Source organism: Stegostoma tigrinum, chromosome 4, assembly GCF_030684315.1.
Source record: "Stegostoma tigrinum isolate sSteTig4 chromosome 4, sSteTig4.hap1, whole genome shotgun sequence".
NCBI classification, from domain to species: domain Eukaryota; kingdom Metazoa; phylum Chordata; class Chondrichthyes; order Orectolobiformes; family Stegostomatidae; genus Stegostoma; species Stegostoma tigrinum.
In genome coordinates this window covers 83,682,879-83,708,239 of record NC_081357.1, presented here as the reverse complement: position 1 = coordinate 83,708,239, position 25,361 = coordinate 83,682,879, and the positions used below count along the sequence as shown (strand labels likewise).

Below are 25,361 nucleotides of genomic sequence, written 5' to 3'. Positions count from 1 at the left end.
TTCTCCTTGAAAACCTCCAGGAAGCGCTCGCAAAGCTTGGCACTCCTGAAGGTCACATCGTAAAAACCTCCTCCAGGGAAATCCTGCAAGCAGTAAATGTCCGCAGCAGCGAACCCGCAACAGTCCAACAGGACCCACTTCACGAAGAAGGTGCGGTCCACAGGTGCACCTTCATCCACCTTCTTTACTGAAACACGGATGGTGTTCCGGACCTCCTGACCTGGGGCACGAGCACTTGCCGCAGCCATCGTTGCAGGTTGGTTGCTCTCCTGAACCAGCATTAGGCCGAAGCCAGCATTAAGATCCACCGGTTTGCAGGGGTGCACAGCCAACCCAACGTCTTCCTTTCACCTCCAACCCAGCACTCTCCTCCTCTCGGTCCACAAGAGAGTGGGTCTTTATTTTGTTCCAGATGTAAGCTGGTTCACGAGCTTGAAGGTTGGTTCCCAGATGTTTTGTCACCATTCTAGGTAACATCAACAGTGAGCCTCCAATGAAGCGCTGGTTTTACGTCCCGCTTTCTATTTATGTATTTAGGTTTCCTTGGGTTGGTGATGTCATTTCCTGTTCTTTTTCTCAGGATGGTAGATGTGGCTCCAAATCAATGTGTTTGTTGATGGAGTTCCATTTGGAACTTCACCGCCTCACCGGAGGCTCACTGATGATGTTACCTAGAATGGTGACGAACCCTCCGAAAACGACCCTCCAGCTCAGTGAGCAAACTTACATCCAGAACTCAACCTGAGCTACAAATCTTCTCAAAACCCGTTAGCTTTAGGACATGCTGAAGTCATTGACGGTGCTATATAAATGTAAAAACACTTTTATAATTCCACTTTGACTGTTCATGCACCAGAGTCTATTAATTCTGGAAAATGGCAACGAATACATCAATATTTCCAGGGCACTAGAATGTAGGATGCAGATGGCCCTGGTGATTTGTCAAAGTTTAACCCCATTAATTTCCCCAGCACCATTTTGTATTTCTTATAGACAATTTTCTTCAATTCCTCCCTCTCACCAGACATTTGACTCTCTAACATTTCTGGAAAATTATTTCTCTTATGTGAAGTCAAAACCAATTACATTCAACACATTATCTTAAGTAATGAAAATCCAAATCCTATGGTGTATTCCTTTGTTAAATAAGACTAAGAGTGTCATGTGATCTTAAAGTATAAAATTGATATTACAGTTAAGCAGAATGCTAAAATACTATATTAATAAATTCATATATTTTCATGTTTTAATATAACTAAACAAAATTTATCATGAAATGTCAATTTCACTGCTAATCTTACAAACCATATTGGAATTAACAGCCATTAGAATCTTTAATGAGATCACAGTAACATTCATATCAATACCATCCACTCCTCATATCCCTTAATTCTAGCCTCTAATTATAATTGTATGTCAAAAAGAATTAAACAATATAAGCTCCCTATAAAGATTTGTGCTACGAACTCAGTTCTACTTTGTAAATTTCACCAAGAAATCCCCTAAAATATAAAATCCCTACAGTGTGGAAGCAGGCCATTTGGCCCATCAAGTTTACACCAATGCTCCAAAGAGCATCCCACCCAAACCCACCCCACGAACACAACATTTATTTTGCCTAATCCACCTACCCTACAAATCACTGGACAGTATGAACAATTTAGCAGGGCTAATCCACCTAACCTGCACATCTTAGGACTGTGGGAGGAAACCAATACAACCACAGGGAGAACATGCAAACTCTACAGATGGTTCCCAAGGCTGAATTGAACCCAGGTCCCTGGCACTATGAGGCAGCAATGCTAGCCACTGTGCCACCCTTACAGAACCTTGAAAATTCATTCAGCTTCCAGCTTCCTGGGGTTAATTCAAAAGGTATATCTCAGGTCTTCAGAATTATTCTCATTGTTCTAGCTGTTCAACAAGGTGCAAGATTTCATGCAGGGGTGGGAAGGGTGCTTTCCAGTTGCATTTGACTAAGCAACTCTCTGATTTCTTTAATAAATACAAAAATGCTGGAAGAATTCAGAAAAATAGAGTTAACACTGAGAGTCTAGTGTGACTACTATTCATCAAAGTTGAACTGAAACTGTGACTGTTTCTGTTTCCATAGATGCGTTCAGGCTTGCTGAGTTTCTCCAACACTTTCTGTTTTTATTTCAGATTTCTAGAAACCACAATATTTTGCCTTTATCTTTAATACTTTTACTAACTTTGACTCTGGTTTCCCAAGCCCCAACAAGGGCCCCCCCGAAACATCTGTAGAGTCACTTGGAACATTTGAAAGTACACTTGGTTTCCAAAGGTCCACTGAAATGGTTTCAAAGCTGATTAATTTGCACTAACTGCCTTTATTTAGAGAATTACTGCACATTTCTTTGTTAGCTTCCAGCTAAATAAATCATTCAGTCACTTAGCCATCTGCAACTTATACGGAATAATAGCTCCCACTCACAAGTCTGCATAATTGATAATATATCTCACAACTACTCTTGTCATGGACAGAGCAGACAGGTATATTGAACTCAGCTATTTTTCTTACAACTTATCCATAAGCAAAAGGTGTTTTAATTGTTTTTATCTTTTGAAACAAGCTCTGGTGTATTTCCTCAAAACCCTCTGTGTGTGAAATCCAATCTTTAAAATGATCCTCCACAAACTCTCTTTGGAGTTAAGTCAACAATAGAGTCTATTAATGCATTCAAATTAATTGTCACAACACATATGCACATAATCATACAAGGAAGAAAAATGGCAGGCAAGTATTTATAATTAAGAACAACTGGAAAGACGGAAGCTGAGAGGCAACATAGCGTGGAGCTGAAGAAACACAGCAGGCCAGGCAGCATTAGAGGAGCAGCAAAGCTGACATTTCAGGTTGGGAACCTTCTTCAGAAAACCTTTCCTGCTCCTCTGATGCTGCCTGGCCGGCTGTGTTCCTCCAGCTCCACACTGTGTTACCTCAGACTCCAACATTGGCAGTTCTTACTATCTTGGAGGCTGAGAGGTGACCTGATAGAGGTAAAATTATGAGGGGCATAGACAGGGTACATAGTCAGAGGCTTTTTCCCAGGGTTGAAGTTTCAAATACAAGGGGGCATAGGTTCACGGTGAGAGGAGGAAAGTTTAAGGGACGTGTGCGAGGGAAATTTTTCACGCGAAGAATGGTAGCAGCCTGGAATGCACTACCAGAAAAAGTGGTGGAAGCAGGCACAGTGATGACATTTAAGAGGCACTTAGATGGGTACAGGAATAGAGACATATGGATCAAAAAATGCAGGTTTGTTTTTATATTAATTAGGGCATGATGGTCAGCATGGGCTTGGAGGGCTGAAGGACCTGTTCCTGTGTTGTACTTTTTCATTTGACATTCATTATGTCATAGTCAGAGCCCAGAGAGGTAGCATTCCATGATGGTTCTTTTCTCTGGAAATTAGATTCAGGTGGATTAAGCTTTATTCATTCATGGGATGGGCAATAAACACTGCCTAGTCAGCCACACCCTTATCCCGAATTGCCAAGAGGGGAGTTAAGAGTCAGCTACCTTGCTGTGGGTCTATAGTCACATGTAGGCCAGATTAGGTAAGGATGGCAGTTTTCTTCCCTAAAGGACATTAGTGAACCAGATGGTTTTTTTCCTGACAATCAGCAATGGATTCACAGTCAACACTAGATTCCTAATTCCAGATATTTATTGAATTCAAGTTCCACCATCTGCAATGGTGGGATTCCAACCCAGGTCCCCAGAATGTTTTCTGGATCTCTGGATTAACAGTCCAGTGATATGAATAAGACCATCACCTCCCTAAGGGTAAGCTAAAGAAAGAGTTATAGAATTCTTGTTAAAATTAAAAGCACAGTAATCTGAAAGTTCCTGTGTAGCAACCAGGTTCACATTTCAGCTAAATACAAGATTTCTTTTGGAATTTACTACCACAAAAAGTGTTTGAGGTCAAAGCATTGCACTTTCAAGTAGGAAATGATATAGCTCCTGTTGTTAAAGGGATATGGGAGATGGCCCGAAACGTCAGCTTTTGTGCTCCTGAGATGATGTTGGGCCTGCTTTGTTCATCCAGCCTCACATTTTATTATCTGGGATATGGGAGATGGCAGGATTAGGGTATTAAGCACTATTATCAACCATGATCATATTGAATGGCAGAACAGGCTTGAGGGGCCAAATCACTTACTCTGGCTCGTATCTTCTGTGTTTCTATGTAACTCAGTTTCAAGGAATTCGAGGCTTTGATTGTGAGCCTGCACTGCTTTTTGTTGTTGGTCTTGGTGTCTCAACTTACTTGGTTTACTTAAAAGGTTTAGCTGAGTATAGAGGTCCAGAAGTTAACCACATGAACAATGACGCTATGCATAACATAACTAATGCAAGTACAGAAAACGTAGCCAACCCTTTGACATGGCAGAAGTGAGATGAATTAAAGGAGAAATTATTCCGTAAGAGAACAAGTTTAGCCAAGCAGAGGACAGTAGTGGTGGCGTGGGTCCCAGTTATGCCTGCTACTTATGTGGAACAAGTTTTGTTCCAGTCTTGTACTGGCTCCATCTCACAACTCTTTTCTGAGAACTTCAGTGCAGCTTCATGTTCCCGCCTGGACCTTGAAAAATGTGTTCATTTTGCCTCCAATTTCCACCCCTCTATAACTTTCACACTGCCATTTCTGACACTTCCCATCCTTTCTTGACCTCTCTGCCTCCACTTAAGGGAATAAACTGTTCACCGCCATCCACGACAAACCCACTGTCTCCCATAGCTACCTTGGCTACAGCTCTAAACTCCCCACATCCTGCAAGGATTCCATTCTATTCTCCCAGTTCTTTCACCTATGCTGTATCTGTTTGGATGATGTCATTTCCAAAAACAGCTCAACTGACATGGCTCCCTTCTTGCATAACTGTAGTTTCCCACTCACTGTGGTTGACAGGGCCACTAACCGCATCCAACGCACCACCTGTGCTTCGGCCCTTGTCGCTTTCCATCACTCACAAAAGCATGATCTTCCCTTATTCTCAGTTTCCATCCCACCAGCCTCCACATTCAAAGGATCATTCTCCGCCATTTCAGACAACTCAAGCAGAATGCAACTGCCGAATACATCTACCCCTCACTCCATCATTTGCATTTCACAGGGATCATCCCCTCTGGGACATTCCTTGACCACCAAAACCACCCGCTTCCCATGGCACCTTCCCATGTTATCACAGAAGGTGCAACACTTCCCCTTCACCTCCTCCCTGCTGACTTCACTTGTCCTCCTCCAATCTTGTGTACCGTATTCGCTATACCCGATGTAGCCTACTCTACACTGGAGAAACTAAACACAGACTGGGTGCCCACTTCGAAGAACACCTCCAGACTGTGCACCAGTGTGACCCCGATTTTCCTGTAGCAGTTTCTTTAATGTAGCATCTTGCTTGCAAGCCCACTTATCTGTCCTTGGCATGCTGCAGTCTTCCAGCAAATCACAGCGCAAACTGAAAGAGCAACATCTCATCTTCAAACTAGGCAGTTTACAACCTTCTGGGCTCAATATTGAGTTCAACACCTTCAAATTATGAACCCATTCATTCCCTTTCTTTTAGCTTTGGTTGTTACATTCTCTGTCACCCTGTCTTCCCTTCCCCCACCCCAGTGGGATGTATGTTCTTTCCAGTCTGGCAGTTAGACACGCCATTGTTCTGTCATGCTCACATTCTAATCACTTAATCTGAACTATCAACATCCTTTCTCCTGCAGCACTCCAACCAACACATCCCAACATTCCATAAATGCTGCCCCCTCCGCACTTCACTTCTGTCAACTAGACTTGAAGTGTTAGCTTAGGAGATAACAAAGTGTGGAGGTGGATGAACACAGCAGGCCAAAGCAGCATCTTAGGAGCAAAAAAGCTGACGTTTCGGGCCTAGACCCTTCATCTTCAGGGCTGTTTTTTCTGATGAAGGGTCTAGGCCCGAAACGTCAGCTTTTGTGAACCTAAGATGCTGCTTGGCCTGCTATGTTCATCCAGCTCCACACTTTGTTATCTCGGATTCTCCAGCATCTGCAGTTCCCATTATCTCGAAGTGTTAGCTTGCTGTCTCTCCATGGATGCTGCCTTATCCATTGTAATGTCCGGCATTTTTTGTCTTTAGTTCAGATTCTAGCATCTGCAGTAATTTGCTCCTACATTTACCATCCTGGCCCAGCAAATGACGCCCACAGTCAATTAAGTATGGAGTTGAAGGAACACAGCAGGTCAGGCAGCGAGAGAGGAGCAGCGTGGCGGCTCAGTGGTTAGCACTGCAGCCTCACAGCACCAGGGACCCAGGTTCAATCCCAGCCTCGGGTGACTGTCTGTGTGGAGTTTGCAAATTCTCCCCATGTCTGCGTGGGTTTCCTCTGGGTTCTCCGGTTTCCTCCCACAGTCCAAAGATGTGCAGGCTAGGTGGATTGACCATGCTAAATTGCCTGTAGTGTTCAGGGCTGTGTGGGTTATAGGGGTATGGATCTAGGTGGGATGCTTCAAGTGGTGGTGTGGACTTGTTGGGCCGAACGGCCTGTTTCCACACTGTAGAGGAATCTAATCAAATTTGACATTTCAGGTTTACACACTTCATTAGGACTGGTATCAGAGCCCTGATAAAGGTTGTAAACTCAAAACGTCAACTTTCCCGCTCCTCTGATGCTGCCTAACCTGCAGTGTTCCTCTATCTCCATATTGTATTGACTCTGACTCCATCATAGAACATAGAACATTACAGCGCAGAACAGGCCCTTCAGCCGTCGATGTTGTGCCGACCTGTGAACAAATCTAAGCCCATCCCCCTACACTATCCCATCATCATCCATATGCTTATCCAAGGAAATCTGCAGTTCTTGCTATCTCCCAATTACACCCATATCTTGTGAACAAACAAAAGTGTTTTAAAAAGGTCCATTATTAAATATCTCAGTTTGCATAGTTTTTTTAATTTAATGGAATGAAAATTGTTGGATTTATATATTCCAGTTGAATTCCAAAACAGCACCACTAAAATTTCAAATGTTAAAAAAGTACATAACTGCCTTACAGTTGAAATGGTGCATACATGTCAATCCAAAATGCTTTACTTACATATAAATCTATAATTGTGGCAATTGCTGAGACAGTACATCTTAATTAACTCTGATGGGTGGAAGTAGTGATAATGACAGTATAAAATGGTACAATGTCTACAACGTATTATACAGACAAAAGCTTCCCTCTCTACAAGATCTGAGAGATATTTTTCTATCACCAAATCATCATGTATTTCATTTTCCATCAAGTAACCACCACCAGTAAATCATCTGTGCTTCCAATTGAATAATTGCACACAAAACCCATTAAGGGCAATACAAATCACTAAAGGTGAGGGAGAGGAAGAGGGAGCAGCAATGGGCTAAATCAAAATAGGAGACCAGAACAAGTAGGAAATAAATCTAAATGGGAAACAGCTGATTCTATAACATTGAGAATTAAAGGGGAGTCAGTATCAGGCTTCCCTGCCATGTCAATGTCTGGTCTCCAACCTGTGTACCAGCCAACAACATGCCCTTCTTTCACTATTGATCATTCATAACGGCATCCACCAACCAATCCAACCGGCCACACAGACACTTTACAGGTCAATCGCATCTGAAAAAGTTGCCAAACTATATATTGTATTGCCCTGCAGTCACATGAGACTCAGATATCACCTTGAAGCAAGCACAAGAATAAAGCCAATGCAATACTCAATAATGTGTGCTGAGAGAAAGCATGACCCCATGACCAGCAGTCTGCTGTCTTACGTGCTGTCAGAATCAGTCAGGAAGAGAATCATGCAAAGGATATGGTGAACAGCTGGTGTGTCATGTCCGGGGCACATACTGAGGTCTTTTTGTATTTAATTATGGGATGTGAGCATTCCTGGTGGGGACAGCATTTATTATCAATCCCAAATCATCCTTTAAGAAGTGTTGGTGAGCTGCCTTCTTGAACTGCTGCAGTCCACGTATGTAGACGGTACAAAGCTGTTCGGGAGGGAATTCTAGGATTTTGACCCAGCGGCAGTGAATGAAAGGTGATAAATTTCCAACTCTGAATGGTGAGTGACTTGGAGAAAACTTGTTTCCGTGTATCTGCTGCCCTTGTCCCTCTACATAGTATGGGTCATGGGTTTGGAAGGTGAAATCTAAGAAGTGTTGGTGAATTTCTGAAATGTATCTTGCAAATGGTAACACATTGCTGCTACTAAGGGTCAGTGGTGAAAGGAATGAATTTTGTGGATACGGGGCCAATCAAGTGAGCTGCTTTGTCCTGGATGGTGTGAAACTTCACATGTATTATTAGTTCTGCACTCATTCAGGAACTAGGGAATATTCCACCACAATACTGACTTGTATACAGTACATACGTTGTCTGGTAGAGAGTATGACCATGAAGGGGTTGACTAATCTGTGAGACAGATCTCCCAAATTTTGGACACTATAACAGATGTTATTAAGGAGGAATTTGCAGGGTTGATACCAGATTGCCTGTTCAATTTTATCTCTTTTTTGAGGCTTTATATTAATTGAATACAACTGAGTGGCCTGCTCAGCTATTTCAGAGGGCAGGCAAGGATCTACCACATTGCATGTAGGCCAGACTAGGTCAGGGTGACAGTGTCCTTCCCTAAAGGACATCGGTGAACTAGATAAGCTTTTAAGCTGCGCTCATTAGATGTGAAAATCAGTGGAATGTTATTTCAAAAGGGTTGCTGATAAAAATAATGCTACAACCTGGTAGTTTATCTAAGTTTTTGTTTAAACTCTGTTATACTGCTATACACAATGTGGCAAACCGGAACTCACGGACAGGAAAAACGCACATGGCATCAGCAGGCTAGGAGGACGTTCGTGGCCCAGGGACCGATAGTGTAGTTGCTGTGATTGTGTTGGATGGGTAAAGAAGTGATTCCCTGAGCTCATGATACTCTGAAACTCCCACTCATCATTCAACACTTAAAACCATTAAAAGCCTAACTATAATTCAGCACATTAATCAATAATCCTCCACTCATGATTCAGTAGCTGAAATTGTGTGACTGCCCACACATGACTCAGCTCTTTAAACTGTTAAATATCCATGAATAATCAATAATCCTCACTGATCCTTCCAATATATTTTGACTACTGAAAAGTTTAGTACTTCTAATTTGAGATGAAGTGTCCCTTGCCCTTTTTGAAACTGGCATTTGGTGCAGATCTGCAATGTTTAAAATACCATATTCATTGCTGCCATCCCACAATTGAAGACTGCCAGTTACATTTCTTTTTGTTGTAACTCATCTCGTCATTGAACTGAAATGGCTCAAGACTTGGTTGGCAACATATCCACAAAATTCATTCCCTTCACCACTGACCCTCAGTGTTTGCAAGACGCACTTCAGAAATTCACCAACGCTTCTTAGATTGCATCTTCCAAACCAGTGACCCATACCATGTGGAAGGGCAAGAGCAGCATATATGATGGGGTTCTCAAAAACAGTGCAAGAGAACCTGAATTTCCAGCACTTTCCATGATACCCAGGCATCCAAGGTCAGCCAAGGATAAAGAAAAAAAAGACTGGCATTTTGTATAACTTTAAGTCTGCCTCAAGTGACACAGATCTTTTAGTGGAGAAGCCCCATTGTTTAACTCTACCATGACAAGTTTCTAGTTTATCCCTGAAGTACTGGAAGCAGAATGGCTCTTTCTAATATGAAATGGTAGATTTCTTTCAGAAAAATAATATTTTCAGGTATTGCATCTGAGGAATTGTGAAATGACATATTTGCAGCAATGCATGGTCTGGGGTCTGTGATTCCCAATACTTATCAACAATGAATTTTCACTCAGTTATATAATTATCTAATTGTTAACATGCTTTTAATTAACTTCATGAAAACTCCAGTATTTTGGCAATGGTGTGTGAACATTGAACATAGAAGGTGTATGAATTGACTTTCAAACATGGGATTCTTGAATGAACTGATGTCAAAAGTCAGTTAACATAGTTTGACTTTGAATTTACATCACAAGCACAGGCCATGCTGGTGTTCATGGTACATACAAGCCTCCTCCCAATGGAATGTATCTGTTTCAAACCAATGAAGATAATCAGACTCATGCAAACTCACTCACAAACACACAAAAACTCTTAATTCAGACCACTTTGAGGGAACACTTTTTCCATGGCTGTGACAACAGACCTGACAATTTCTGAACCCAGTCATATTCTATTCCTCAATCTTCTCCATTCACTTTGACCTTGTCCAAGGTGGACACTGTCATCTGTTGCTAAGAAGCATTTCAATAACTGATGCAAACTAGTTTGAAATCAGATTGGTCAGCTTTAGGAGCAGCCCAGTATGCTACTCTGTATTATGGGCAGGTTAAAGGCTCCGTTAATACTGTGTCTGTCTTCCAGTAAAATTGCTAAGCTTTGCCACTGCCAGCAAATGTGTTCTGGAGTCATTGGACTCAATCTTCACTCAGATCTCAGGGACTTAATGACAAATAACAGTGGTTACATCGTGCCATTAGGCTAACCTTTTAAGCTTGATTTAAATTGAGTTGAACTCCACCTGCTATGGTGGGATTTGATCTCATACTCCCAGAACATCAGCATGGAATGCTGGGCATTACCACCATGCTAGCACTTCCCAATCATCAGTAAAATGCTGTAGTTAGTGCTATCAAGTGGAACTTTCATCATAATAACCCATTCATTGACCTTGTTTTGGGTTCTGCCATGATCACATAGCTCTTGACCCCATTCCATATATTTTCATCAACATGTTCAGAAATGTGCTGGAGCAAGTGGGATTTTAGCCCAGATCTTATTGCATACAGGGTAGGGATACAGGCCCTACATCACAAGGGCCCTTCTGACTTCATTTAGCCTTGATTCAAACATAAACAAAAGAACTGCGCTCCAGAGGTGAGGTGAGATTGATTGCCCTTTAACAAAGTCATACTTAACAAAGTATGGCATCAAAGAGCCTTGGAAAAGCTGGAGTCAAGGAGGACTCTACACTAGTTTTTTGTTGGAGATCAATCATGTCAGCTTTAGGATTTGTCTGCAAGAGTTCCTCAGGTGTGCATTTCTGGCCACCACACTTTTGGAAGGATGTGGAGCTTTGGAAAGGATGCAAAAGAGATTTACCAGGATGTTGTCAGGATGGGATGCATTAAGTTGAGGTGAGGTTGAATAATCTTGGAATGTTTTTGCAACAGCATCAAAGACTGAGGGGCAAGCTGATAGAAGTATATAAAATTATCAGAGGCATCAGTGGACGTGGATAGTTAGAATCTTTTTCCCAGAGTGAAAATGTCAAATACTAGGGTGCATACATTTAAAATGAAAGAGGGAGAGCTTAAAAGAGATGTGCAGGGCATGCCTTTTGGTGGTGGTAGGGGCATTGAATGCATTGTCAGGGGAAGTGGTAGAAGTAGATACAATAGCAATGTTTAAGAAGCATTTAGACAGACACATGAACAGCTGAGAGACAGAGGAATATGGATCATGTCATAAAATCATAGAGCTGTACAACACGGAAATGAACCTTTTGGCCCAACTCATCCATGGCAACCTCATTTCCAATAGTCCTACTTGCCAGCATTTGTTCCGTATCCCTCTAAACCCTTCCTATTCATATATGCATCCATATATCTTTTAAATGTTGTAATTACACCAGCCTCCACCACCTCCTCTGGCAACTCATTGCATTCACACATATATGAAAAAGTTGCCCCTAAGGTGCCTTTTAAATCTTTCCACTATCACCTTAAACCTGTGCCCCCTAATTTATGGATTCTTCCACCCTGGAGTAAAGACCTTGCCTCTTCACCCTATCCACAACCCTCATGATTTTATTAACCTTTGGGCTGTGCACACTATCATCTGCAGTTTTTTATGGTCCTGGGAACAAAAGTTACCATACTAGGCTGTTTTGCACCTGGACAGTATGCTTTCAATGGTGCATCTGTAGAAGCTGGTGAGCGTCCTTAGGGACATGCCAAATTTCCTGAGCTGCCTGAGGAAGAAAAGTCATTGTTGTGCCTTCCTGACCACCACATCTATGTGGGAAGTCCAGGACAGGCTGTCAGTTATCGTCACACTGAGGAGATTGTTGCTGACCACCTTCTGAACCTCAGTTCTGTTGATGTAGATGGGAGCATGTTCTCCTCTATGCTTTCTGAACCTAATGATCAGTTCTTTAGTTTCACTGATGTTGACACCATGTCACCAAGCCCTCTATCTCCCTTCTGTATTTTGACTCATCATTGTTAGATATTGCCATACAATGATAGTATCATCAGCGAACTTTTAGTTGGCATTCATTCAAAATTTGGCAACACAGTTGTGGGTGTGCAGGGAGTACAGTAGGGGGCTGAGGATTCATCCTTGAGGGGGGCTCCAGTGCTGAGTGTTATTTTGGACGAGGTGCAGTTACCTATCTTCACATCTGTACAAATGATGAAAAGCAATAGACTGAGCACCAATCCTTGTGCCACACTGCTGGTCACAGGCCTCCAGAATGAAAAGCAACTCTTCACCATCACTCTCTGTCTTCTACTTTCAAGCTATGAGCAGGGAGATGGAATTCATTTAGAATGGCAACATGATCAGCCAGAAATGGTGGGCCTAGGGCCCTGTTCATGTGCTGTACTGTTTTATGTTCTATGTTCTATTGTCCCAGTCCAACCTTCTTCAGCTGCTTCATCAATGACCTTGCCTCCATCATAAGGCCAGAAGTGGTGATGTTCACTGATGAGTGAACAATGTTCAGCACCATTCATGACTTGTCAGTTACTGAAGGAGTCAGTAGTCGAAAGCTGCTAGGCTTGGATAACTTTCAGGGTCAGGCTGACAAGTGGAAAACAACATTCATGTCACACAATTGACAGGCAATAACCCATCCTAACAAGAGAGAGAATCTCACCATTATCCTTAGATGTTCAATGGCAGTACTATTGCTGAGTATTTATCATACCCTGAGGTTTACCATTGGCCAGAAATGAACTATACCAGCTATGAAAATATAATTGCAAGAAGAACAGGTCAGAAACTTACAAATTCTTTAGCAGGTAACTCCTCTCCTGATTCCCAAAGCTCATTCACTGTCTACGAAGAGTCAGAAAGGTAATGGAAAAGCCCCCACTTGAATGGATGAATGCAATTCCAACAACACTCAGTCCCATCTTAAGATGCACTGTAGAAATTCCTCTAGGCTCCCTAGACTGCACATTTCAACTCCACAGCCTCCACTATCTAGAAGTTGAAGGGCAGCAGATACATGGGAACACTACAACCACCAAGTTCCCTTTCAACTTACCATCCTGACTTGGAAATATATTACTGTTCACTCAGTGTCCCTGAGTCAAAATCCTGAAACTCCCTCTCTAATGGAATTGTGGTTTTACCTACAGCATAAGGACTGCAGAATCCAAGATGACAGCTCACTATCACCTTCTCAAGGGCAATTAGGTACAAGTAACAAATGCTGCTCTCAAAGATGAAAAGGAAAAGGAGAATTTTCTGGAAATGTACATCTCCAGTCCTACCAGGGAGGGAGCTATGCTGGATCTAGTCCTAGGAAATGAGGCAGAACAAGTATTGTCAGTGTGGGGGTGCATTTGGGAAATAATATAATAAGGTTCAATATTAAATTGGAAAAGGATAAAAAGGATTAAGATCCCAGATTGCAAACAGGGCAGAATTTAGGAGTCTAAAACTTGAACTGGAGCAGGTGTTTTGCAAATGCATTTTGGTGGACAAAACAGTGGATGAAAATGGGAGACTTTCAAAGATACAAAGAACAATAACAAGCCTTTCAGCTCATGAGGGCTGCACTGACCCATGATGCCTTTCTAAATCAAAAAACGTTTGCTTCTATGTGGCTCATATTACTTTGTTTCATGCTCATTCATGCACCTGTCAAGATTTCTCTTAAACATTGCTATTGTATCTGTCTCAAATATCTCTTCTGTCAGCTCATTCCAGGCACTTTCTGTTAAGAAAAGTTGCTTCTCACATCTCTTTTCAACTTACCTGCTGTAGTGATTGTAACAAGGTCAGCCAAGTGGTCTACATTAAATATGGTTCTCTGATTAGGGCTGCTAATCTGGTCCAATCAGGGAGCACTGGCTGACAGATCAAAATAGGAGTGTAGAACACCCTTACACACTGACAACTAGCTCCAAGGTAGCTGGACCAGTTTCAAGGACTTTCCATGTGTAAATAAAGGGTGACTTTGTGATGGGATAGTGGGCCTCTGTGGAACTATTTTGTTAGCAAGAAAAGCAAAGCATGCTCCTGAATAATTTTGTTTATAACAATGTCTTTGTCTTTGATTGGGTTAAGCATTTATGGCACCATACTGCTATTTGGGAAGCTTGATTGATTCAATCCCAGCATCAAAGACTGGGCCCAGTATGTGGAAAGAATGTGTTATTTTTTTCAAGGCAAATGTTATTGGGGCAGATAGAAAGCAACAAGTAATTTTCCTGACAGTTGTGGACACAGCTTTTTCAGTTATTAGGGGCCAAACATTTCCTGAGGCACCAGATTCTAAAAACTTTCAAGAATAGATGGATTTAGTTAAGGCATGTTATGAACCCAAGTCTCTTCTTACTAGATTAGATTATCTACCATGTGGAAATAGGCCCTTCAGCCCAACAAGTCCACACCGCCCCTTGCAGCATCCCACCCAGACCTGCCCCCCTATAACTCACACAACCCTGAAGACTACAGGCAATTTAGCATGGCCAATCCTCCTAGCCTGCACATCTTTGGACTGTGGGAGGAAACCGGAGCACCCGGAGGAAACCCACGCAGACACGGGGAGAATGTGCAAACTCCACACAGACAGTTACCCGAGGTTGGAATCGAACCCAGGTCCCTGGTGCTGTGAGGTTGCAGTGCTAACCACTGAGTGACTGTGCCGCCCCAATTCTGAGTTGCTATCATTTTCCTTCAACAATTCAAGAACCAGTGGAATCTGTATTGGTATTTTTGACCATGTTAAGACAACTAGCAGAGGCATGTGACTTTTGTTTAACCCTTAATGAGATGCTGAGAGACCATTTGGCATGTGGGATTAATGATGTAACTATGCAAGTGTGCCTATGAGCTACGAACTGGTCTTTAAACAGGCGCTACAACTGACTATATCAATGGAAATTGTGGGAAGTGGAGCATATGAGTTATAGGGTATTCTGATGGTGGTGGACACCCTCACCAATCTGACTGAGATTGGGGAGCACCACTTGAGTGAAAGGAATTGCACAGCCTCACTCAGTCCATATCCTGAACATAGGGATTCCAGGTCATCTCTTAGAAAAACCCCAAAACAAAGGCAAACGTTGGCCAAACAGTTAAAACTTTCTTCAGGATCTGGGCTTGCAAGTCATTATAGTTGCTGCAAGCATGCAGACTCGAGACAGCAAATTGAGATAGACTTAAATTGAGTAAGAGAATTCATAGGCCAGTATTCAGGAGAGTGCACATCCTAGAATGCCTGTCTACATCTGGTTTGGAACAGTGAAATTGCTTAGCAACATCCAAATCAGAACCAATCAAAACAATCGCCTGGTTAATTTGTCACCCAGTTCTAATGGAGCTTGATTCCGGTGCAGCCATTTTAGCAATTGCAGAACCAGTCTTTAATAATTGCTCTGGATCCCAACCCTTACACTTGCACAAGACCTTGGCTAGACTGAGAACCTGTAACAAGGATCCTTTTCAGATTACTAGTACAAATTTGGTTCCTGCCTCTTATGAGATGCAGCTGGTTCAGTTACCTTGATTAGAAAATGGCTGCCTGAGTGAAGTCCTAATTAAATACGTGGAAATTTATGAGAAAGGTCTAGGGACTATCAGAGGAGACAGGGCCACCTTTCATGTTGACCAGGAAGCATTTCCACAAGAAAAACAAAGTTGCTGGAAAAGCTCAGCAGGTCTGACAGCATCTGTGAAGGAGAAAACAGAGTTAACGTTTCGGTACTGGTAACCTTTCCTCAGAATAATTCCACAACCCTGCAATGCCCATGCAGTGCCTTTGGCCTTATAGGGAAAAAGTACAGGCAGAAATCAGAAGGGTGGAAAGTGAAGGAGTCAATAAACCAGTCCAATTTGCAGAATGGGTAGCAGCAGTCGTACTGATTGCAAACCCAATGGTGGGTTCACCTTTTTGGGGATTTTAAACTATGTAAGCCGCTTTTTGTAGCTGGAAAAATACCTTACACACAAAGCTGGTGGTGGGGCTGTCCTTCACGAAATTGGGTATAAACCATGCATACTTGCAATTGTGGTTAATGTGTGCTATAATTAATACCCATAAGGGTTCGTACCAATATATGAGACTGCCGTTTGGGATATCGTCAGCCTGTGAAATTTTTCAGTGGGGGATAATGGAGAAAATTTTGTCATGTCTACCACAAGTTGCCATTTGTCTAGATGATGTGCTAATAACAGGGAAGGCCAAAAGGAGTACTTAGAGAACTTGGACAATGTCCTTAGACATTTATCCCAGACAGGTGTACATTCTTCGAAGGGAAAAATGTGCGTTCTGGGCACCCTAAGTGACCTACTTTGTCTACAGAATTGACAAGACTGGGTTACATCTGTTGGAAGATAAAATGAGGGCGATCAAAGGTGCCCCGACAACAACATCTGTACTGGACTGAGGTTTTTTTTGAGTTGGTGATGTATTACAGAAAGTTCACATGCAACCTGGCCACCATCTTGGCACCTTTGCAGCAACCCCTAAAAAAAGGGTCAGCCTTGGAAATGGTCGTGAGCCAAACCTTGGCTTTCAGGGATGTGAAGGAACAGCCGTCATTGACTAACATGCTGGCACACAATTATCCGAAGCGAGATTTGATAGGTAGGGCAAAAATGGCTGATGATAGCCCCAGTAAGCTTTGCAGTACTTGCTTAACAGAACTTATAAAGTGTGAGAAATGCTTGTTTAATGTGTTCTCAGCACAGGGGACACTGTATCCTCAATAAGATGAATGTGCAACATTCTTTGCTACCCTAAAGATAAGAACATTGCATAGCAATTAGTTATTTCTTTGAAGTTTTTTCTAGTCAATCAGTTATAATATTATACCACTGGGCAAGAGTTATAGCTGGGAGAAAGGCAATTATGATGAGATTAGGCAAGATTTAGGGAGCATAGGATGGGGAAGGAAACTGCAGGGGATGGGCACAGTAGAAATGTGGAGCTTATTCAAGGAAAAGCTCCTGTGTGTCCTAGATAAGTATGTACCTGTCAGGCAGAGAGGAAGCTGTAGATCGCGGGAGCCGTGGTTTACGAAGGAGGTGGAATCTCTGTTCAAGAGGAAGAAGAAGGCTCATGTTAGGATGAGATGTGAAGGCTCAGTTAGGGCACTTGAGGGCTACGAGGTAGCCAGGAAAGACCTAAAGAGAGAGCTCAGAAGAACCAGGAGGAGACATGAGAAGTTGTTGGCGGATAGGATCAGGGTAAACCCTAAGGCTTTCTTTAGGTATTTAAGGAATAAAAGAATGACGAAAGTAAGATTAGGCCCAATCAAGGATAGTAGTGCTAAGTTGTGTGTGGAGTCAGATGAGATAGGGGAAGCACTAAATGAATATTTTTCAACAGTATTCACTCTAGAAAACGACAGTGTTGTTGAGGAGAATACTGAGATACAGGCTACTAGACTAGGTAGGATTGAGGTTCACAAGGAAGCAGTATTAGAAATCCTACAGAGGATGAAGATAGATAAGTCCCCTGGGCCGGATGGGATTTATCCTCGGATCCTCTTGGAAGCCGGGGAGGAGATTGCCGATCCTTTGGCATTGATCTTTAACTCGTCATTGTCTACAGGAATAGTACCAGATGACTGGAGGATAGCAAATGTGGTTCCCCTGTTCAAGAAGGGGAGTAGAGACAACCCTGGTAATTATAGACCAGTGAGACTTACCTCAGTTGTTGGTAAAGTGTTGGAAAAGGTTATAAGGGATAATCTTATTATAATATTAATATTATTAATAACTTATATTATTAATGCCTTCTTAACAGCCCTGTCAACCTGGGTGGCAACTTTCAAGGATCTGTTATTAATTATTAATAATACATTATTAACATATTTTATATTTATATATAATATATATTAATGTATTAAGTTCATTAATAATATAAGTTATAATCATCTAGAAAAGAATAAATTGATTAGGGCTAGTCAGCACGGTTTTGTGAAGGTAAGGTCGTGCCTCACAAACCTTGAGTTCTTTGAGAAGGTGACCAAACAGCTGGATGAGAGTAAACAGGTTGATGTGGTGTATATGGATTTCAGCAAGGCGTTCGATAAGGTTCCCCACAATAGGCTATTGTACAAAATGGGGAGGAATGGATTTGTGGGAGATATAGCAGTTTGGATCGGAAATTGGCTTGCTGAAAGAAGACAGAGGGTGGTGGTTGATGGGAAATGTTCATCCTGGAGACCAGTTACTCGTGGTGTACCGCAAGGGTCAGAGTTGGGTCCACTGCTGTTTGTCATTTTTATAAATGACCTGGATGAGGGCGTAGAAGAGATACCTGCCTCCCCCTCTCTCCCTATTTATTCCAGATCCCTCACACCATCCCCCTCTCTGATGAAGGGTCTAGGCCCGAAACGTCAGCTTTTGTGCTCCTGAGATGCTGCTTGGCCTGCTGTGTTCATCCAGCCTCACATTTTGTTGAGGGCGTAGAAGGATGGGTTAGTAAATTTGCAGACAACACTAAGGTCAGTGGAGTTGTGGATAGTGACGAAGGATGCTGTAGGTTGCAGAGAGACATAGATAAGCTGCAGAGCTGGGCTGAGAGTTGGCAAATGGAGTTTAATGCAGACAAGTGTGAGGTGATGCACTTTGGTAAGAGTAACCGGAAGGCAAAGTACAGGGCTAATGGTAAGATTCTTAGGAGTGTAGATGAGCAGAGAGATCTCGGTGTCCACATACACAGATCCTTGAAAGTTGCCACCCAGGTTGACAGGGCTATTAAGAAGGCATACAGTGTTTTAGCTTTTATTAATAGAGGGGTCGAGTTCTGGAACCAAGAGGTTATGGTGCAGCTGTACAAAACTCTGGTGCAGCTGCACTTGGAGTATTGTGTACAGTTCTGGTCACCACATTATAAGAAGGATGTGGAAGTTTTGGAAAGGGTGCAGAGGAGATTTACTCGGATGTTGCCTGGTATGGAGGGAAGGTCTTACGAGGAAAGGCTGAGGGAATTGAAGCTGTTTTCATTAGAGAGAAGAAGGTTGTGAGGTGACTTAATTGAAACATATAAAATAATCAGAGGGTTAGATAGGGTGGATAGGGAGAGCCTTTTTCCTAGGATGGTGACGGCGAGCATGAGGGGGCATAGCTTTAAATTGAAGGGTGAAAGACATCGGCCAGATGTCAGAGGTAGTTTCTTTACTCAGAGTGTCGTAAGGGAATGGAACGCTTTGCCTGCAACGGTAGTAGATTCGCCAACTTTAGGTACATTTAAGTCATCATTGGATAAGCATATGGACGTACATGGAGTAGTGTAGGTTAGATGGGCTTGAGATCGGTATGACAGGTCGGCACAACATCGAGGGCCGAAGGGCCTGTACTGTGCTGTTATGTTCTATGTATCAGTAAGTTTTAATTAAGATTCTTTAAGATAATCATTGATACAGTCTGCTAGTAAATCATAGACTTAGTACACACATGTACATAGACCACAAATCATTAGAAAGAAAGGTTTAAAAAGTAATTACAAATAACAAAGTAATAGAAAGGGGCCTTCTTATCAAGGACAATGGCTAAGAGAGTTAGAACGTTGGAAAATCTCAAAGAAGAGTCTGTGACAGTCCTATACAAAATACCAGACACAAACATCAAAGTTGAAGGATAAAAGGTCACAAGCATTTCAGTTTCCCACATACCAAAAGAAGTTCATTCAGATCAGAGCAACAAGACTAGAACAAAGTGATGTACTGGAAACCCAATGATGGTTGAACAACCCAACACTAATTAACCAATAGCTTACAGGGGGAGGGAATATTTGCCGCAGTGTTAATGCTATAAGAAAGATATATTAAATAATACTTTACTTGTATTTGAGTGCCATTGATTTTTCTTATCTGAGCTGCAAATTAAGAGGGTAATTGAATCCTCATGTCAAGACCAGATTCGAGGGAAGTCTTTGGCCTCTCCTGGTATTGTACCAGTAGAATACGCAAACTAATTACCACTTGCCTTGCGTTCTGCTGTCTCCTGAAATTTTATTATCTCTGTTAGACTCGCTCCAATACATATGATGCCAATACCAGCATTGAGGATAGTATTAGCTCACAGGTAGCCCAATGCAGAGGAATGCCCAATTAGAATGTGCATCCAGGACTTTGGCTAATGGAGAATGTAAATACATCCAGATAAGAGAAGTAAAGTTTGTTGGTCATGTTTGGAGTCAGGAAGTTCTATCAATGCCTCTACAGATGTAAACCCTCTACAGACCACAAGCCCTTGCTAGGTCTACTTAATGAGTACATGGCAGTGCCACCATTGCTTCAGCAGTGGGCTGTAAGACTCAGTCCATACAATTGCAAGTTGAAACACCATCTGGGAGGCCAAGCAGCAAATGCGGATGCATTGAGCTGCCTCCTGCTGGTAGATATACCACTGGTGCTACCGCCACTGGAAGGATCCAGAAGGGTTTTTAATTTTCTGGACAGACTTCTAGTTGCAGCTGACAATATCAGAATTTGGACGCAGAAAGATCCAGTCCTGATGAAGCAGGAACATCTGGTGGTGATGGGGGAGACTGAAGGACCGTCACCACCAGACTTAAAACCATGTTAGACACAGAGACACCAAATCACAGCAGAGGACAGCATATTATCATGGAAAGCGAGAGTGATTGTCTCGAGCAAACGTCACTGCCAGATACTGGCTGAACTCCACTAGGGCATCCTAGGGGTTCCCAAAATGAAGTGTGTTGAAGAGATAGTGCCAGAATGCAAACAAGGAACAAAATTACTGTTGGCTGAGCTTCCACATTTGTGGGAATTGCCAGGTAAGCCCCGGATGCAGTTACATGTTGACTATGCAGTCCTTTCATGGGCTCAGTGTTCTTTGTCATTGTGGACACACACTCAAAGTGATTGGATGTGCATAAAGTTCAATTGTGAAATATGGGCACAATGAAAGAAAAAACGCACGCATCTTTTGCAATATACAGACTCCCAGAAGTTTTGGTGACAATTAACAGACCATCACTTACTAGCAGGAAATTTGAGTATTTCCTCAAGTCAAAGGCAGGCTTAAGGAAACAATCAATAGTATATATATATCTGATCTTCCTGGACCTACAGGGAAGGGTGAAATGTCATCAGGAACTCCAGTGTTAGGCACAAGACGCTGCTAAGTGAGAGACAGAGCTTGCTTCAGGGAATGAATTTTGGTAAAAGAAGCAGGGGAATGGCCCTGCATGGCTAAGAGGCATGGACAATGTGATGTCAGGTCCAGTAATGTATGAAGTTTGGGTAGGAGTGATGGTCCAGAAAAAGGACTTAGACCATTTAAAATTCTGCATACTTTCAAACAGGGCAGGAGAAATATGTGCCCAACTCCTCAAAATATTTGGAAAAGCTGTTCTCCCCCTCCATCAAGTGATGAAATGGCCTCAGAATCTGAGATGGATGCTGCAGATGTTACCAATTCAATGCCTTTGCTGCCTGAAGAAGAGAATGAGTTTCTTCTGAGATGCTCTGGGTGCAAGAGGTGAACTACAGTGCAATACACACTGCCTGTATCCTGGGCAGAGTTGGAAGAGCCAACCTAGTGCTCACACCTCAGGATGGGCCACAAGAAAGACATCCAATCTATGTCCTTGGATTCAGAGAGTGAGAGACGTAATAATTGTAACAAGGTGTGCCAGATGGGCCCTGATTGTGTTTGTTAATTGGGTCCAATCAGGGATTCTTGGCTAACAGATAAAATAGAAGTGTCAGACACCCTAACACTCTGACAGCTGGTTCTGAGAGAGTTGGAGCAGTGTCAAAGACTTCCCACCAAAAAAAAGGGGTGACTTAGTGATGGGCCTCAGTAGGGTTATTACAACCCCCTTTTACCTTAAATCTATATCCCCTAGTAATTGACCATTTCTATCCTGGGAAAAAGACTCTAACTATCCATCGTATCATCACTTCTTACAATTTTCTAAACTTTTATCAGGCCACCCCTTATTCTTCAATGTTCATGTGAAAACAAACTAAGTTTGTCCAATCTTTCCTCATAGTAAATATCCTCCAAACCAGGCAACATCCTGGTAAACCATTTCATCACCTTCTCCAAAGCCTCCACATCCTTCATGTAGTGTGATGGCCAGACTGTACACAATATTCCAAATGTAGCCTCACCAAGTTCCCTACAACTGCACATTACCTCCCAATTTTTATACTCTATGTCCTGACTAATGAAGACAAGCGTACTGTATGCCTTCTTGACCATCTCATCCACCTGTGTTGCTACTTCTAGTTAGCGGTGGATATGTATGTCTAAAATTCTCTGTATGTTAGTTCTCCTAAGGGTTCTGCCGTTCACTTCTCTCCTGCATTAGATTTTCCAAAATGCATCACCTTACTTTTGTCGAGTTTAAACTCCATCTGTCGTTTCTTCGCCCAAATGTCCATTCTATCTACATCCTGCTGTATCCTCTGGCAATCCTCCTCATTATCTGCATCTCCCCAAATCTTTGTGTCATCTGCAAATTTACTAATCAGGCTACCTTCAATCTTCTCCAACCATTTATATATTACACAAACAAAAGGGGTCCCGGTACTGATCCCTGCAGAGCACCATTGTTCACAAATCTCTAATCAGAAAAACATCCTTCCATTGCTACTGTCTTCTATACCTAAGCCAGCTTTATATCCATCTTACCAGCTCACTGTGGACTCCATGTAATCTCATTTATATCAGCCTGCCACTAGGGACTTTGTCAAAGGCCTAGCTAAAGGCCATATAGACAACATGCAGGTCCCTGCTGTTATAAATCATCTTTGTCACTTCCTCAAAAAACTCATTCAAGTTTGTGACAACCTTCTCCACACAAAGCCATGCTGTCCATTGCTAATAAGTCCATATTTTTCTAAATGCCCCTAAGATGTCCCTATATGTCTTTCCCTAAGAATCTTCTCCATAATTTCCCTACCACTGGTGTAAGGCTTATATTTCTCAGATCGTCTCTTAAATGAAGGAACAATGTTGGCTATTCTCTAGTTGTGGGACCTCTCCTGTGTCTGAAGAGGGGGTAAATATTTCATACAAGACCCAGCAAATTCCTTTTTTGCCTTCCTTAGTATTTAGGAATAGATCCCATCAGGTCCTGGGACTTGTCTAGCTTAAGACTTTTTTAAACACTCAACACCACCTCCTTTTTTATATTGAAATACCCCAGAACATCAAAATGGCCATCCCGAGACTCACCATCTTTCTCCTTTCTGAATTTGATAGAAAGTATTTAATCAGAACATCACCCACTTCCTCTGGTTCCATGCATTCCCTCCATTGCCCTTGAGTAGATCCAGCCTTCCCTGGCTACTCTCCTGCTTCTTATATATGTGTAAAATGCCTCGAAAATTTCCTTAATTCTGTTTGTCAAAGACATCACACGGCCCCTTTCAGCCTTCTGAATTCCTTGTTTGAATTTTTCATGCTACCTTTTCATCCTTCAAGGACTCTGTCTTCCATAAAAATCTAACATTTGTCTATTTCTTAAACAGCTGTCAGGTTCGTTTTCAGAGACCCTCACAGACTTGCTGCAATAACAAGACACTGACCTGTTTAGAAAAACACAAATCCTTTTATTACCAAGCAAGTGCAAGCTGTGGAGAATCACTGTACTCAACCCGACACAGAGTGCAGAGTCTCGCAAGTAATTCTCACCGAGCAGCGGACAGTCCCCACTTTTTATACTTTACAGAAAACAATTTCACAATTTACAAAAGACATGATTCATGAAACAATTACTACAGCAGACAAAGACAGGATACCAAACAAGTATTGCATCAAGAACATAAAAGACCAGGATATAGTATCGATTGCTAGTGAAGTAGCTGCTAATGGCAGGAGGCAATTTCGAGTTGTTGTCTGGGACAGATTCTGATTTCAAGTTGCCAGTGTGTCTGGCTAGAACAAAGTCAGTGCCCTGGCCCCTTTGTCAGCGACAGGAGTTACATACTTTAGAGGTTTCACACCTTTACAAATTTTCCCCACCTAACCCTATTTGAAACAGTTTGATTCTAATTTTAATTCAGTCAGGAAGCTTAAGACAGTGTCTGCATACCAATGTGTGAGAAGATAAGGAGTTACAAAAGCTTTACCCTGAATTCCTAGCTGGGCAGGAAGCTTCAGGGCAGTGCCTGCATACCTATGTGTAGGTAAATAAGAGTTTACTTCTATAAATTAAAGTCTCTGCATAGGAATCAAATACAGACAAAAGACTTTAATTTATAGAAGTGTAGAAATCAATGGGACGTTATCACATTAACATCTCACAGCAGCATCATTTTTCAATCTTCCAGTTCCCCCAGAACTAATCCTGTGCTCAGAGAGGCCTGGGAAGTTTTTGTCAATGTCTCCCAAGTTTGGGCTCTTGCCTCTATCAGCAATATATGGTGCATCACATCCAGACCTGGTGAGTTCTCTATCTGGGAATGCTCCCAGCCTTTTTAGCTCCTCTTCTTTCTCTATGACTATGGTTGCTCAACAAACATATTTTCAACTGGGCCATTGTCACCATTTTCTAATTTGGTGAAGATAGAAGCAAAACCTTCATTTAGTACCTCTGCCATGCCCTATTCTTCAGTGAGCAGATAACCTTGCTTGTTTCTTCTGGGCCCTACTCTATCCTTCAATAATCTTTAGCTATTAATATGTTTGAAGGAATATTTCACAATTTGTTTTAGCTCAGCCAGCCATCCTTTCCTCGTGCTTCCTCTTAACCTTCCTTATTCCAACCTTAGCCCCTGTCCTGCATTTGAGATACTCTATTTGTGTTGCACCTGTCAAAATCAGTGAGAGAGAAGACACGAGAGTTACCATTGGTTCTAGCATTCCTGAGATTAGGAAATGGGACGCTGGAGTCAAATATCCCAGTATTAATGACCAGCTGATGGCCAGTGGTTTAACAATTGCTTGTGCACTCAGACTGAGTGAGAAGAGGATAGGGCTTAGTGGTAGTAACCCCCCTCTTTCAATTCTACTGCTCCTCCCAGTTTGGCTTCATCTGGAATGTAGCAACCTGCTTTGAGTTTCTGAATGTAGGTGAACTGTGAATAATGACAATAAAAAAG

General features: G+C 42.2%; 1 protein-coding gene across 1 annotated transcript in view; it reads right to left on the bottom strand.

Moving 5' to 3' along the window:
• b3gat2 (beta-1,3-glucuronyltransferase 2 (glucuronosyltransferase S)) overlaps positions 1–25,361 on the bottom strand; it is a 90,418-nt gene that overhangs the window by 44,278 nt on the left and 20,779 nt on the right. Inside the window, 1 exon segment of the mRNA XM_048531730.1 lies at positions 7,522–7,654. Coding sequence (XP_048387687.1) covers positions 7,522–7,654 — 133 coding nt within the window.